General features: G+C 43.2%; 1 protein-coding gene across 1 annotated transcript in view; it reads left to right on the top strand.

Moving 5' to 3' along the window:
* LOC309558535 (uncharacterized protein) overlaps positions 1–14,420 on the top strand; it is a gene marked incomplete at both ends in the record, with an annotated part of 302,626 nt that extends 288,206 nt beyond the window's left edge. Inside the window, 4 exons of the mRNA XM_082261614.1 lie at positions 8,090–8,437; positions 8,574–8,697; positions 11,104–11,168; positions 14,086–14,420. Coding sequence (XP_082117740.1) covers positions 8,090–8,437; positions 8,574–8,697; positions 11,104–11,168; positions 14,086–14,420 — 872 coding nt within the window. The remainder of the gene's footprint in view (positions 1–8,089; positions 8,438–8,573; positions 8,698–11,103; positions 11,169–14,085) is intronic.
* Positions 14,421–14,769: the final 349 nt, after the last annotated feature.

Raw genomic sequence — 14,769 nt, 5'->3', positions numbered from 1 at the left:
GTTCCATGGCCTGTTTTCTGAGTTTTCTATTTTTATAATCTGCGGACTTGACTTGCCACAAACAGGGCAGTTGCCTGAATTCATCAATGAAACTGATGAGAAAGTTGTGGGTGGTGAAATTGTCCACCATATTGCAGGACAGTATATGCCTGCAAGACACAAAACAACACAAAACATATTAAAAGAGCATGTATTTTGGCACATAATAAAGATATTCCTAATAAAAGCTGTATAGGGCCCAAAACACACACTTTCTATTAAAAGAGTCGTACCTTTGTTTGTGGGGAAAAGTCGTGATTCGCCGCTCGATCGTGCTCCAACTCTCGATATGTCCGCTAGCGAATCGTCGGCCGAACGATCTGGCGTCCTTTAAATACAGCGCAGGCGTCAACTCCTCCTCCAGTGGCGGGCTTGTGCAGGGGTGTGTACGTGCCGAAGATCAGGCCTACATGCGACACTCACACCTGAAGCAGAGGAACAATCTTTTAATCAAGAAGAATGTCTGAAAGATCTCAGAGTTCATCAAGTGGGGGCCGAAGTGATTGGGCCACCCGAAAATCAAGGGCTACACCCATGTCAAAGCCAGAAATGGTGGAGATGGTCTCCATTTTAGAAAAAATGGATTATGATGGCAAGTTGGCTAATTACGAGCGGCCCAATGCCAGGAAAGATGGCATCATGGACAAGGTGGTGGCCTGTTTGGTCAAAAAATTCGGTGTCGAGCGATCGAAAGATCAGATTCGGAAACGGTGGTCTGACCTCAAACACCGTGAGCAGGATCAGCTTTCCCAAATCCATCGGATTTTGAAAAAAAGTAAGTTTTATTTTTTCTTTATTTTTTTAATCATGCAATATGTTTTTTATAATTTTGTGTATGTTGTATTAACATGTCTAGATTATAATGTCTATGTAAAAAGTTAGATTACTCATTTTAGTTGTCATGTCGTGATTTGATCGATCTATTGTTGATGTTTTAGTATATGACATTAAAAGTCAGGAAGCCATAGTTAAAAATATATGTATTGTGTTGCAACGAACGTTCTTTCCTGCACGAATCTTCTCAGCAAACATTCCTATTAATCACAGATTATTATTCAAACCTTTAAATAGGAGAAAAACGTAAACTCCGTGCCAAACTATGGGAAAGGAGGAGGAGAGGTCTGGCAGCTCCATCGGCAGTTGCCGAACAAGATGAGGACATGGGCACAGAAGGTGGCACAGATTCCACTAAAGGTAATTGGTTCCTATGCACTGTCAAACATTAATGTACCATATTTTTCGTAGATAACCATGTACATGTCTTCATATTTGTTACTAAAAGAGCTATCAAGCAGGGCACCATGTCCTAACAAATGTACCTCTTGTGACTTTTATGATATGGCCAATGTTTTGTATTATGTAGATGAAGACATTATTCCGGAAATAATCCTGGTGGAGCCAACAAGTGATGAGACACCAGAGCAACAAGAAGGTTGGTAGTCACAGATTTTTGTGTAGTGGGATCATAGAAATATGTGTATTTGCAATGATTGTTTAACCTTATATTCTTGTATTCCCTTACAAATTTACATTGCAGATGTTGCATCATGCCAGGATGTGGCATCCCCAGCCAGGTCAGAAGCCCAATCTCCTGGCAACTTGCCAAGCAGCATGGAAGCCAGTTCCAAAACTGTGGAGGAACCAGGACCAAGTGTCCAAGAGCCAATTGTGTGCCCACGTAGGTTTTTGCAGAATGATTTTTATCAGTGTTATTTTTAGCCTCCAATTTACAACACTAGTTCCCTATGGGAGCCTCTTTATTTGAATGGAAGTCGCACCGTAAGTCGGATCAGGATGCTCTGACTTGCGGGGCCACTTGCGTTGTGAAGATTTTTGAGGGGGAACTACACCAAAAAATTGAACAACCCACCGTGGGTGTCCCCCCAAGTTCACAACCAGGCCTTTTGTGTGTGGTATTGAGTTTGAGGGTATGCCCACAACAAAAAGACAGCGTGGGTTACCCCCAAAACCCCTACCAGACCCTTATACAAGCATGCAGCTTGTCAGGCCAGGAAAGAGAACGAGCAAGCGGACCAAACACCCCCTGGACCACAGCAGGACACATGCCCTCAACATGGGGGGGTTTTGTTGCTTTGGACCAGGGGGCCTCTGCACCGCACACCCAAAAGCACCTTACTCCCATGTAGAGGAGGACAAGAGCCTCATCCCCACAACCCTGTCTGGTGGTTTTGGGGGGTCATGCGGCCAGGGGGTTCCTAGGACTTTGGAAGCAACCTTTAACAAAGGGTGGCCCCCAGATCCCAGACCCCAATCACTATGTGAATGGGTATGGGGTACATAGTACCCCTACACATTAACCACATAAATGGAAGTGTATGTGAATAACGACAGGAGACGTTTATGAAATGTTCTTAAAGATCTTCATCCGGTCTTCTCCACTCTGCTCTTTGGATCTTCTCCTCTCCAGTCTTCTGCTGTCCAATCTTCTGCTCTTATGTTGTCTGCTCTTTTGCCCTAGGCTCTTCTTCTTCCTCCTGTCCTCCTCCAATGCTGTTGCCGTGCATTCTGCCCGTCTCTGGTCTCTGCATCTTAATATATATACATTACAACCATGCCCTCACAATGACGTCATCATGCGTTCACACCCCTAATGAATATATAGTAAGCTCAGGAGACCGGCAGAATCATCAGCAACAGCATTGGAGGAGGTCAGGAGGAAGATGAAGAGCCCAGGGCAAAAGAGCATAAGAACAGGGTAGGTATTAACTCGAGAGGAATTTAAAGATTACCTGCACACCAAATGTTTCTATATTATGACCTCATGTAGGTGATTCACATTGACTCCGTTGTATTTTATTTTCCAGATCATGTATTACATACTTGCACATTGGCCAAATTGACCCGTGAGGCTCTTCAATGCTGCTCAGACCTCGAGCAAATAAAAGAGACTGCAACGGCATTGCAAGGAAAGATGCGTGATTTTGTGGACATGCTTGCCAAATTTTAAAAAAAATTATTTTAAAATTTTTTACTGTTTGTATTGGGATGTTCCCATTTTTATATAATATTTTATGCCAGTTTTATGACACTCAGATGTTAAAGAGTGTACCCAAGTTTGGGAAAAGCACTTTCCAACACCCTAACCCTAACCCTAACCCTAACCCTAACCCTGTGAATGTTTGATACTAAAACATTTTTACATTCAACAATGTGTGTTCAATTCTTTATTAGACTTTCGTTGGGGGGTCGAGGTCTAAAGCTGTGTAAAGAAGCACTAAATGTATGATGGCTGTCCTATTCACATATTTACATGTTAATGAAAGCATTTTGGACACTGCCATATGCAAGTTGCTGGAGGTGTCAATGAAATGTTAAAGATACCCCCAGTTTTAACGCATATCACAGTGCGATCTGACATTTCACACAGGATCGGATCACACAAGTTTGAACGACTGTGCGATCCTATCCTGATGCGGCTGAATAAATGCATCATGTGCGACTTTTGTGCGAGTGCAGTGCAAATTGAGCCATACAAACTGTATAGCTGATTTTCGCATTAACATCTGATCGCATGTAATAAAGGAGCAGTGCGCTACGATATTACATGCCATCAGATGTGCAGTGTGAATTGAGACATACACTTTGTATGGCTACATTCGCACTGAACACGCATACAAGTCGCACATGACCCTTTATTTCTGATGTATCTGGATTGGATCGCACAGTGCTTAACACTTGTGGAATACAATCCTGTGGAAAAAGTAAGTGGCGGGTCACCCTTATGCAATGCTGGAAGGCTGCAAAGTCGCAGACTTCCCGCATCGCATAAGTGTGACTCAACACTCAAGGTACTAGCAGTCCTAGGATTCAATATGGCATTGATATTGCCAGTAGCAATCAGTGTAGGGAGATCAGTGTAATCTATAGTGTATTGCTTGTTCGTTGCTCTAGTTCACTTTCCATTACCTATATATATACAACACTTTGAGATGAACAATGATCAAGTTTCACATAACACTGACATATCCTAACATTGGTGGGCAGTGAGAAGGATGTCATAAATGAACACAACATAACAGATGTAGGTACTTTGTTAATACCCTAATGTATTATCTGAAATATATAGTATGGGCAACTTCTGGACAATGAACACCAATGTAAGGTGACATTAGATGAACCTTGGGTGTGACCTAGTTCTCAATGTGACAGGGTTTGTGTACATTTTGTGGGGTGCAGAAGGCCCTTGTATTTACACCACTGGCTAAAAAATAACACATGGCCATCATCACTTTGGATCAGCTGGTGAGAGACTACAGTCAAGAAACACACTGATGAATGTATTAACCCTTCCAAAGTCACACATATATAACACATGATTAACCCAAATAATTGTGTTTGGCATATGTGCCCAAATGATTATAATCCACAATACAGAATCATTGCAATTTTTGTTTAATGTGTTGAAAAATAATATATCTCTGACATTTATCTTGTGTGTCCAATCTTTAACAAGATTAATGTGTTTGTGACAGTGATTGCTGCCAGGACACAGCTCCTCTCCCCACGAAATAGTCCAGATATTCCTGGCGGATCTGACGGGCCCTGTGTGATGCCAATGCTGACCGTCCAACTTCCATTGACGGCATGGACTCCACTTGGTTAGAAGGTTGGGCCTCTCCACTTGTACCTGGCATAGCAGGGTCAGTATCCAGTTGCTGCAATACATAATTTTGTGCATTCCTGCGTAGGAAGTTGTGCAAAATGCAGCAACACAAGACCACATTATCCACTTTGTACAGTGCCAGGTTTATGGACGTCAGGAATATCCGGAACCGGTTGGCCATTATCCCGAAAGCATTCTCCACAACTCTGCGAGCTCTGGACAACCGGTAGTTGTAAATCCTTTGGTCTGGGGTGAGGTTCCTCTGAGGGTAGGGCTTCATGAGATGCTCCCCAAGCGCAAAAGCCTCATCTGCGATAAACACAAAGCTCATACCCTCAACAGTTTGCTCCCTGGATGGCAGGTTCAGAGTGCCGTTCTTTAGACGACGAGCGAACTCCGTCTGATCAATAACTCCCCCATCCGAATTGCGGCCATTTTTGCCAATATCCAAAAAAATAAACTCATAGTTTGCATTAACTATGGCTAGCATGACTATACTAAAAAAACCTTTATAATTATAATAAAATGTGCCGGAATTCGGAGGGGGGACAATGCGGACGTGCTTCCCATCAATAGCACCCCCACAATTGGGAAAATTCCACTTCTCCAGAAATTGATCAGAAATCTCCAGCCATTGCTCTGCGTTTGAAGGAAACTGTGGGGAAAAAATACAAAAAATAAAATTAGTGCTTGAGCACATCACATTATTAATTACACACACAGTTGTCTGTTAAATCCTTATGCAACTTGCTAAAAAAATATACAACAGGAAGGCAAAGGTTTGGATATGGGGATGTAACATCTACATACATTTATTTTCAACCTCCTATTGTTCTTATATTGTAAAGGGCCATACACACTAGAAGATTCTCTGAAGACTTTTTCGTGCAGATATACCTTTTCTATGTAGTGCAAGGGCCTACCAGATTGCATAGGATTTGAAAGTGTTTGTTGGACCTCATATTATTTGGTTTTGGTAAATCGGAAGGATAAATTGTTCTGACAATCTTCTAGTGTGTATGGCCCATTATACTCACCAGCTAGAGCTGAGATTTACAAACTACGGCCATCCAGCTGTTGCAGAACTACACATCCCATGAGGCCTTGTAATTCTCTGACATTCACAGACATGACTAGGCATGATGGAAATTGAAGTTCGTGAACAACTGGTGGGCCATAGTTTGAAGACCTCTGAACTTGAGCTTTGGTATATGCTGACTTTGAGATTTAGCATGTGGGTGGGGGATGGGTAAGTAAAACTGGGCATTTATACATCAATAAGGGCTTGTGGTCAGTGAAGGTTTTAACATCATTACATAAACATACAGAATCATAGGTGGGAATGGATGGACTGATGTATTTTAGATAAATCATTAACTAGGTACTAAAACATTGGCCAAGGAATAATTGTTTGAGGGAAAGCAATAAAATTAGATAAATTCGACATACTGTTAACAGGCAATGCGTTTAGGGACACATAGGAGAGAATGGTGGGGTGGTTAGTGGGTAATTTTACAAATGGTTAAAGATAATCTACATCTTTACTACTATGTGCATGCGGACAGAGGGTAGTTTACAAATAATGGCCTGTGTCAATTGCTGTACATCCAAAAACATCATAATTCAGGTGAAACTAGTAATACATGTAATGTAATGTAAAAAATCAAACATACCTTGATATAGTCCTTCTGCAAGACCTTGATGATGGCAGAGCAGGTCTCAGGGATGATGACTCCAAGTGCTTGGGGGGAGATGCCTGTGGTGAACTTCAGATCCTGCAGGCTTCTCCCTGTTGCAAGATACCTCAACGTCGCAATTAACCTTTGCTCAGGAGTAATTGCAAGCCGCATACAAGTATCCTGCTTCAGAATATAGGGGGACACCAGGGCAAGAAGACGGTAAAAGATGGGATCCGTCATCCTCAAATAATTCCTGAAGTCATCAGGATTATTTTCCTGGAGCTCCCTCAGCAAGGACATATGAGAAAATTGATCACGGTTAAGCAACCAATTTTTCGTCCAGGAGGTCCGCTTCTTCTTCCTATTGCTCGTACGTCGTCTCAGAGCCAAAACTCCAACACTAACGACAGCAACGGACGAATTCACGGTCGCCATAATAAATTCTCGAACGATGTCTCGGAAAATAGCGAAATGTCGTCAACCAAACAAATGCTACCGAAATCAGCGCGAGATGCCCAGAAGGGTCACGGCCAAACACTCACTTCCTCTTTTGTAGCGGCGAACGTGCGTGGAACGTAGTGACGTCATTTTCTGTCGGAAGACAAATGTCCTGGGCAAGTTTAGAGCACTTTTCAACAGACAAACAACAAACACACCAGCCGCGAACATTTGTAGGACGTTCCGTCGGCCGACGATCGGTACGTGTGTACGGGGCTTTAACCTCCAGTTTGTATAAAAAATTCCTTAATTTCTTCCTGCTGACCTGATTAGCTCACGCCCTGCACCTAATTATTTGTTAATTGCATACCAAACACAGAACAAACACACATTTTGCCTTGTGAAAAAAGAAGTGACAAATGCAGAAAACGCACAGTAAACGTGCAAACTGCAACACTCCCAAATGTCCCATGAGCTACTTTGCCATGTGTAGTGTAGCTTTTTTAAATCAATGGGCTGTCCTATGCGGTTCACAGGAAAATTAGGCAAAAAACATGCGCTCCCACACTACTCTAGGTGTGATTGGGGACTGAAATTGAAATTGGTGCATTTACACAAGAACAATAAAGCTCATTTCACATCTGTGCATTTGCAAACATGTGGCAAGTCGCATAAAAACAATTTGCTTCATGTGTTGGAAACGCACATCACACTCGTATTGCTGTTAAATGGTAATGGCACCCCAATCGCTGGTAGCAGGCGCGTGATTGCTGTATGACAAACATGCTGCGATTGCACCAAAAAGCGCAGTAAAAAACGCACCACTTTCTTCTCCAAGAAAGTTCTGAAACTTCCTTGAGGTGATTTTTGCACGTAGGGCAGCCCATTCAAGTGAATAGACTGTCCTCTGCATGACAAGCGGAAACAATTCAAAACACCTGCTGTTATATGGGAGTTCCCACTACACAGAGATGTGAACAGGGGCCTGACAGCCAAGTGTCTCGATCCCCTCCCTCCTATTTACTTGTACAGTATAAAGATGGCCATTCACTATGCAATCTGATTGTATAACCTCTGTACAGCTTATATAGCACTGTTTGTGTAGATTTAGTTAGGGCATTTTTTTGTGTTAAGATACAGCAGCTAAAATTTGTTCACAGGATCCTAGCATGGGTGTGTTTGGGATAAATCAGGAATAAAATATACATTTTGAGGCTTTACTTTCTTGGTTCTATTAATTACAGAGTATGTGTAGTGAGCTATATACGTTGTGTATAATTACAATTACTCCTTCATTCATTTTGTGTAGATTTTCCCTGGAGGCCAAATGTGGAGATGTCAGTCCCGCCCCTGAGGATCGGGGAAGAAGCCACCATACAGTGTGCAGTAACAAAATACTTCCCAGATGTTGTGAATGTGACGTGGTTCAGAAAGGACAAGCAATCCAGAGAAATGTATCCTGTGTCTTCAGATGGGATGTATAGAATTAATAATATACCAACAGAGAGACAGAATAATAAGCTGTATGGATGTAAATCATGTGTGACCTTCTCCCCCTCTTTGGAGAGAGATCAGGGCGTGGAATATATCTGCAGGGTGCAACATCCCAGCCTGGAACAGCCAATAGAGAGGAGTACAGGAGCTCTGCAAGTCACCGGTGAGTACTACATACACTGCAATAAGAAAAGAGAAAAAGAAAGATATTTCATTTAAGGTGAATTCCAGTCAAAATTTTACATTTTCCCATGATTAGTATGTTAAATATGTTTAGCTTTGATATTATTCATTTTCAGGTTTGCTGATTGTGTATCTTAGAAAGTCTAATCTGAGCCAGACAATCAGCTACTTCCGTCTCTTCACTGACAACACTTTACTTGCGGAGCTGAATTTGGCAGCTATCAGGCACTTCCTGAAAAGGTTGTCGGCCTCTGTGAGAAATCCAGCCTAGCTTTCAGGCAACCCGCCCCTGTCCTGCCCAGTACTGCCCAGCCCCACCCCCATCACTGCCAGCACCGCCCCCATCCCTCCCAGCCTTTTGCAGATTGTGCAGCAGCTCTTCTCTTCAGAGCCTCTTTTTGGGGGAGAGAGAGAGGTCACTATAATGCTGGAATGCTCACTGAAATGTATACACTTACACATGACACACACACACTGCAATGTATACACCAACACAAGACACACACCCTGCAATGTATACACCAACACATGACACACACCCTGCACTGTATACACCAACACATGATACACACACTGCAATGTATACACCAACACAAGACACACACCCTGCAATGTATACACCAACACATGATACACACCCTGCAATGTATACACCAACACATGACACACACCCTGCACTGTATACACTAACACATGACACACACCCTGCACTGTATACACTAACACATGACACACACCCTGCACTGTATACACCAACACATGACACACACCCTGCAATGTATACACTAACACATGACACATACCCTGCACTGTATACACTAACACATGACACACACCCTGCAATGTATACACTAACACATGACACACACCCTGCAATGTATACACCAACACATGATACACACCCTGCAATGTATACACCAACACATGACACACACCCTGCACTGTATACACTAACACATGACACACACCCTGCAATGTATACACCAACAGATGACACATACACTGCACTGTATACACCCAACACATGACACACACCCTGCAATGTATACACCAACAGATGACACACACACTGCACTGTATACACCAATACATAACACACACACTGCACTGTATACACCCAAAACATGACACACACCCTGCAATGTATACACCAACACATGACACACACACTGCACTGTATACACCAATACATGACACACACACTGCACTGTATACACCCAACACATGACACACACCCTGCAATGTATACACCAACACATGACACACACCCTGCAATGTACACACCAACACATGACACACACACCCTGCACTGTATACACCAACACATGACACACACCCTGCAATGTATACACCAACACATGACACACACACTGCACAGTATACACCAACACATGAAATACATGCTGCCCTGTATACACCAACAAATGACACACACTGCAAGGAGGAATCCAGTGCATTATACTGGATTTGTGTTAAACACTACAAGGTGGAATCATGTGGAGTTCTCTACTTGTCATGTGTTACTCACACTAGAATGTTGGATCATGGGGAGTTCTCTGCTTGTCATGTGTTGCTCTCTGTTTGTTATGTGTTGCAATAACATTACAATGTTGGATCATGGGGAGTTCTCTGCTGGTCATACGTTGCTCACACTACAATGTTGTATTATGTGAAGTTCTCTGCTTGTAATGTGTTACACTCACACTACAATGTTGTATCATTGTGAGTTATCTGCTTGTCATGCGTTGCACTCACACTACAATGTTAGATCATGGGGAGTTACCTGCTTGTCATGCGTTGTTCTCTGCATGTCATGTGTTGCAATAACACAACAATGTTGGATCATGGGGAGTTCTCTGCTGGTCATGCATTGGTCACACTACAGTGTTGTATTATGTGAAGTTCTTTGCTTGTCATGTGGTGTTCTCTGCATGTCATGTTTTGCACTCACATATCAATGTTGGATCATTGGGAGTTCTCTGCTTGTCTTGCATTGTTCTCTGCATGTCCTATGTTGCACTCACACATCAATTTTGGATCATGGGGAGTTCTCTGCTTGTCATGCATTGTTCTCTGCATGTCATGTTTTGCACTCACACATCAATGTTGGATCATTGGGAGTTCTCTGCTTGTCTTGCATTGTTCTCTGCATGTCATGTGTTGCAATAACACTACAATGTTTGAATCATGGGGAGTTCTCTGCCGATCATGCGTTGCTCACACTACAATGTTGTATTTTGTGAAGTTCTCTGCTTGTCATGCGTTGCACTCACACTACAATGTTGGATCATGTGGAGTTCTCGACTTATCATGCATTACCTGGGGAGACCCGGGCTAGCCACGGAAGGCGGTGGGAGGGGGGACATCCGCTCCTTGTAATGACAACCGAGCGGCTTCTCAGTCGCATCGGTTGTCATTACAAGTCAGCCGACCGTCGCCTATGGACACCGGTACCGGGGTGATGCCTCTAGCTGCAGGCATCACCACGGTACAAGCACGTTCCCTAAATATCAGCAATATCGGTAACCTCAGGGGCCGATTCCGATATATCGGGGAAAGTGCATATCGGCCCCCGATATATTGGTGTTGCCGATAATCTGTTGATCCTACTGCTTATGTCATGCTGCCTTTGCTTCCGGGTTTTAGCTGGGGACATACTGCCATGGAAACAGAGGCACGTGAAGAGTGTGCTCGCTCTAGATTGGAGCTGGGTGTGCACCTCTTCACCAAGCATGGCCACATGCCCAAGAGAGGGAGGAGCTGAAAGAGGGGCTGGATTGCGGAGCTGTATCCACCCCCTGTAAACTGTTAAACTGAGTGAGAACAGTAATGCCCCGTACACACGTGCAGATTATCTGCAGACTTTTGTCTGCAGACTTACCAAAACCATATAATATGAGGTCAAACCTAAACACTTTCAATTTATATGCAATCCGGCAGGCCCTTGCACTACATAGAAAAGGTAAGTCTGCAGACAAAAGTCTTCAGATAATCTGCACGTGTGTATGGGGCATTAGAGGCTGTTTCTTGACTAATCAAAAGCCTCTACTACAAAAACTAAAGGACTGAGGAAAGAAAAAAAAATGTAATGGAGGTATGAGGGTAACATGTACTACTGATTTTTGCTTTCCCATACTTCTTTAACCACTTGCCGACCGTCCGCTGTAATAGTACTACGTGACTGGAGTGCATTTGGTTTCGTCACAACGGGAGGCGGGCCGCAGGAGGAGTGGTGGAGATTGCCGCTGCCCTCCCGCAATCGTCCGGGAAACTAAGAGAAGACTCGCCTGCTTATGTAAACAAAGCAGGCGGATCTTCTGTCAGACAGGCAGGGACAGATCAGCAGTTTAAGCTAAGCTGAAACTGCGATCTGTCTGTGCCTGTCACACAACCCACCCCTCCCCCCCACAGTCAGTAAGCATACAGGCATACATTTAACCCCTTAGATCACCGCCAGTATTAACCCCTTCCCTGGCAGTGTCATTTTTACAGTAACAATGTATATTATTTAGCTCTGATTACTGTATTAGTGTCACTGGTCCCCAAAAAGTGTCAAAAATGTCAGTTAGGGGTCCGATCTGTCCGCTGCAATGTCGCAGTCCCGCTAAAAATTGCAGATTGCCGCCATTACTAATAAAAACAGAAATAAATAAATAAAAAGTCCGAAAATCTATCCCGTAGTTTGTAAACGCTATAACTTTTGCACAAACCAATTATAATACGCTTTTTGGGGGGGTTTTTTACCAAAAATATGTAGCAGAATACAAATTGGTCTAAACTGATAAAAAAAATGTAATTTTTAAAAAAAATTTATTGGGAATGTTTTATAGCAGAAAGTAAAAAATGTGGGGTTTTTTTTTTTTTTTTTTTTCAAAATTGTCGCTCTTTTTTTGTTTATAGCGCAAAATCTAAAATTCGCACAGGTGATCAAATACCACCAAAAGAAAGCTCTATTTGTAGGAAAAAAAAGGACATCAATTTTATTTGGGTACAGCGTCACACGACCGCTCAATTTTCCGTTAAATTAACCCAGAGCCGAAACGCAAAAAATGGCCTGGTCATTAAGGGGATAAAACCTTCCGGAGCTGAAGTGGTTAAAGTTTTAATAATATTTCCCTTACCTTCAGTCCCAGTGGCTGTGATCACCAGGACAGTTAGGTTAATCTCTCTTACAGGGATGAAGACAACAGTAAATACCTGACAGGCATTCTAAATCATTACCACTCCCTCCTAAACTAATAATGCATCTTTGGTTTTTAGTTGCTTTAAAAATGGAAAGCTAAAAGTTTGCTGCCTCCTTTGTAACAAATGTAAAATATCTCGGCATTTGTACGAACATCAGAACTACATACCTTCCAACTGTCCCTGATTGTGAGGGACTGTTCCTGATTTGGAACAAAATCCCTCTGTCCCTCTTTCCTCCTAATGCCCCGTACACACGTGCAGATTGTCGGCCGACGACCGATCGGCCGATTGTCGGCTTGTTAGTATGATGCTGCCGACAGCGCACTTTCGGCTGAAAAGAATCTGTCTTGCAAGCATTAAAATTTTTGTATGCCGACACCAGAGCGGCCGATTGTTCGCCAGTCAGTACAGAATTCGGCCGACAAACAGCAGATTTGCAAGACTGGGCATGCTCAGAAAAGAAAAAACACAGGGAAAGGTAACCATCACATGACATCACTTCTGCAGTCGGCTGTAGTCGGCGGACAAAATTCTTGTGCCGTCTTTTGCACTTTTCAACAGACACGACAGCCCGGGGACAAAAGACAGCCGATCGTTCGGCTGACGTTCTGCACGTGTGTACGGGGCTTTAGGCCTCGTGTACACTGCAACTTGTAAACGGCCGTTTAGGAGCAGTTGAGTGTTTTTTTTTTTCAGAAGCCCCTGAACCCTCCTCTATGTTATCTTATCTGTCCATGTACACCGAGTCGCTTACAGTCATTTACAGGCAGTTGTGTTCAGTGTCATTTTTTTTGGAAAGCAATTATTAGCGTTCAGGACGTTCAAAACGTGTGTTTACCGGCAATTTCAAACGCAAAACGCGACCGAACGCTATCACCCGTGTTTAGCGCTTGCGTTTTTCCATTTTAAAGGGGAATGATTTTTTGACTTCTAGAAACGGTTCTGAGCGCAAATGCCTGCTAAACGCCCGCTAGACGCGGCTGCAAACGCGACACAACGGACGTTTTAAACGTCCTTTAAATTCCAGCGTTCAAAGGACTTTTTACAATGTCCCGTGTACATGTAGCCTTATTTGTCCCTCATTTTGGTCTGATCTGTATAGTTGTATATAAAATATACTTTTCCCAGTATTAAACCTTTCATCCAATTTCTAAATTGCTGCATTTGTAAATTCCAAATTCCAAAATCCATATTAAATGATTAGTAGTAGTAAAAAAAAAAAGTACTTGTGGGTTTAAGCAATTGCTTTTTTATACAATTCTCCTTTAAGGGGGGCGTGGCAAGGGGTGTGTCCTATGCCTACATACGTTTGCAAATAGGTGTCCCTCATTCCCATTTCAGAAAGTTGGGAGGTATGGAGCTACTAATTTCAGAACAGTAGTAACAACACTGTTACACCCAGTTGCTGAATCATGTTAATCTTGTGTGTTTTTTTTGTTGCAGAACCAGAGCAGCAAAACCAACTTCCACAATATGAAGATAACCCGGAGGCCTATGAAGATCACAATTCAGCTACTGCTATAATAAACAAAGGAGACGGTGACTGTGATATGTCCTCAGATCCAGAGGAGACCAACCTAGATTCATCCAGAGCAACCTATGTAAAGAATAAACAGAAGCCCTCTACCAAGCAGTATGGGCCACGCCATGCTAGGTATAATGAAAAAGACGAAGAGAAAAAACGCAAGAACCCAGACACCAAGAAGCACGCCCCGGATAAAACCATGCATAAACTCCAGCAGTTATCCCGTAATTCCTCTGACCATGAAATGGTATAGTTTGGGTATACCTGTAAGTCTTGCAGGGCAGTGGCGTAGCGTGGATTGTCAGCACCCGGGGCAAGGCAAGTAATTTGCGCCCCCTAACCTGTGGACTTTTAGTACTCCCCCAGTCCCTTCCTACAATAGTACTGACCAGCCTGATTCCTATACTGACCTACCAGTCCACTACGCTAACATACCTGATTCCTGTACTGGCCACTACACTGACCTACCTGTCCACGACACTGACCCTTACAATGACCTTCCTGATTCCTACCTGACCACTACACTGCCCACTACACTACACTAAACTACACTGCCCACTACACAGAGGACACCACCGCATCATTGAGCCCTTACAGGGGGT

Source organism: Pelophylax lessonae (assembly GCF_965119305.1).
Source record: "Pelophylax lessonae genome assembly, chromosome: 6".
Classification (NCBI taxonomy): domain Eukaryota; kingdom Metazoa; phylum Chordata; class Amphibia; order Anura; family Ranidae; genus Pelophylax; species Pelophylax lessonae.
This window is presented reverse-complemented; position numbering and strand designations above follow the sequence as displayed.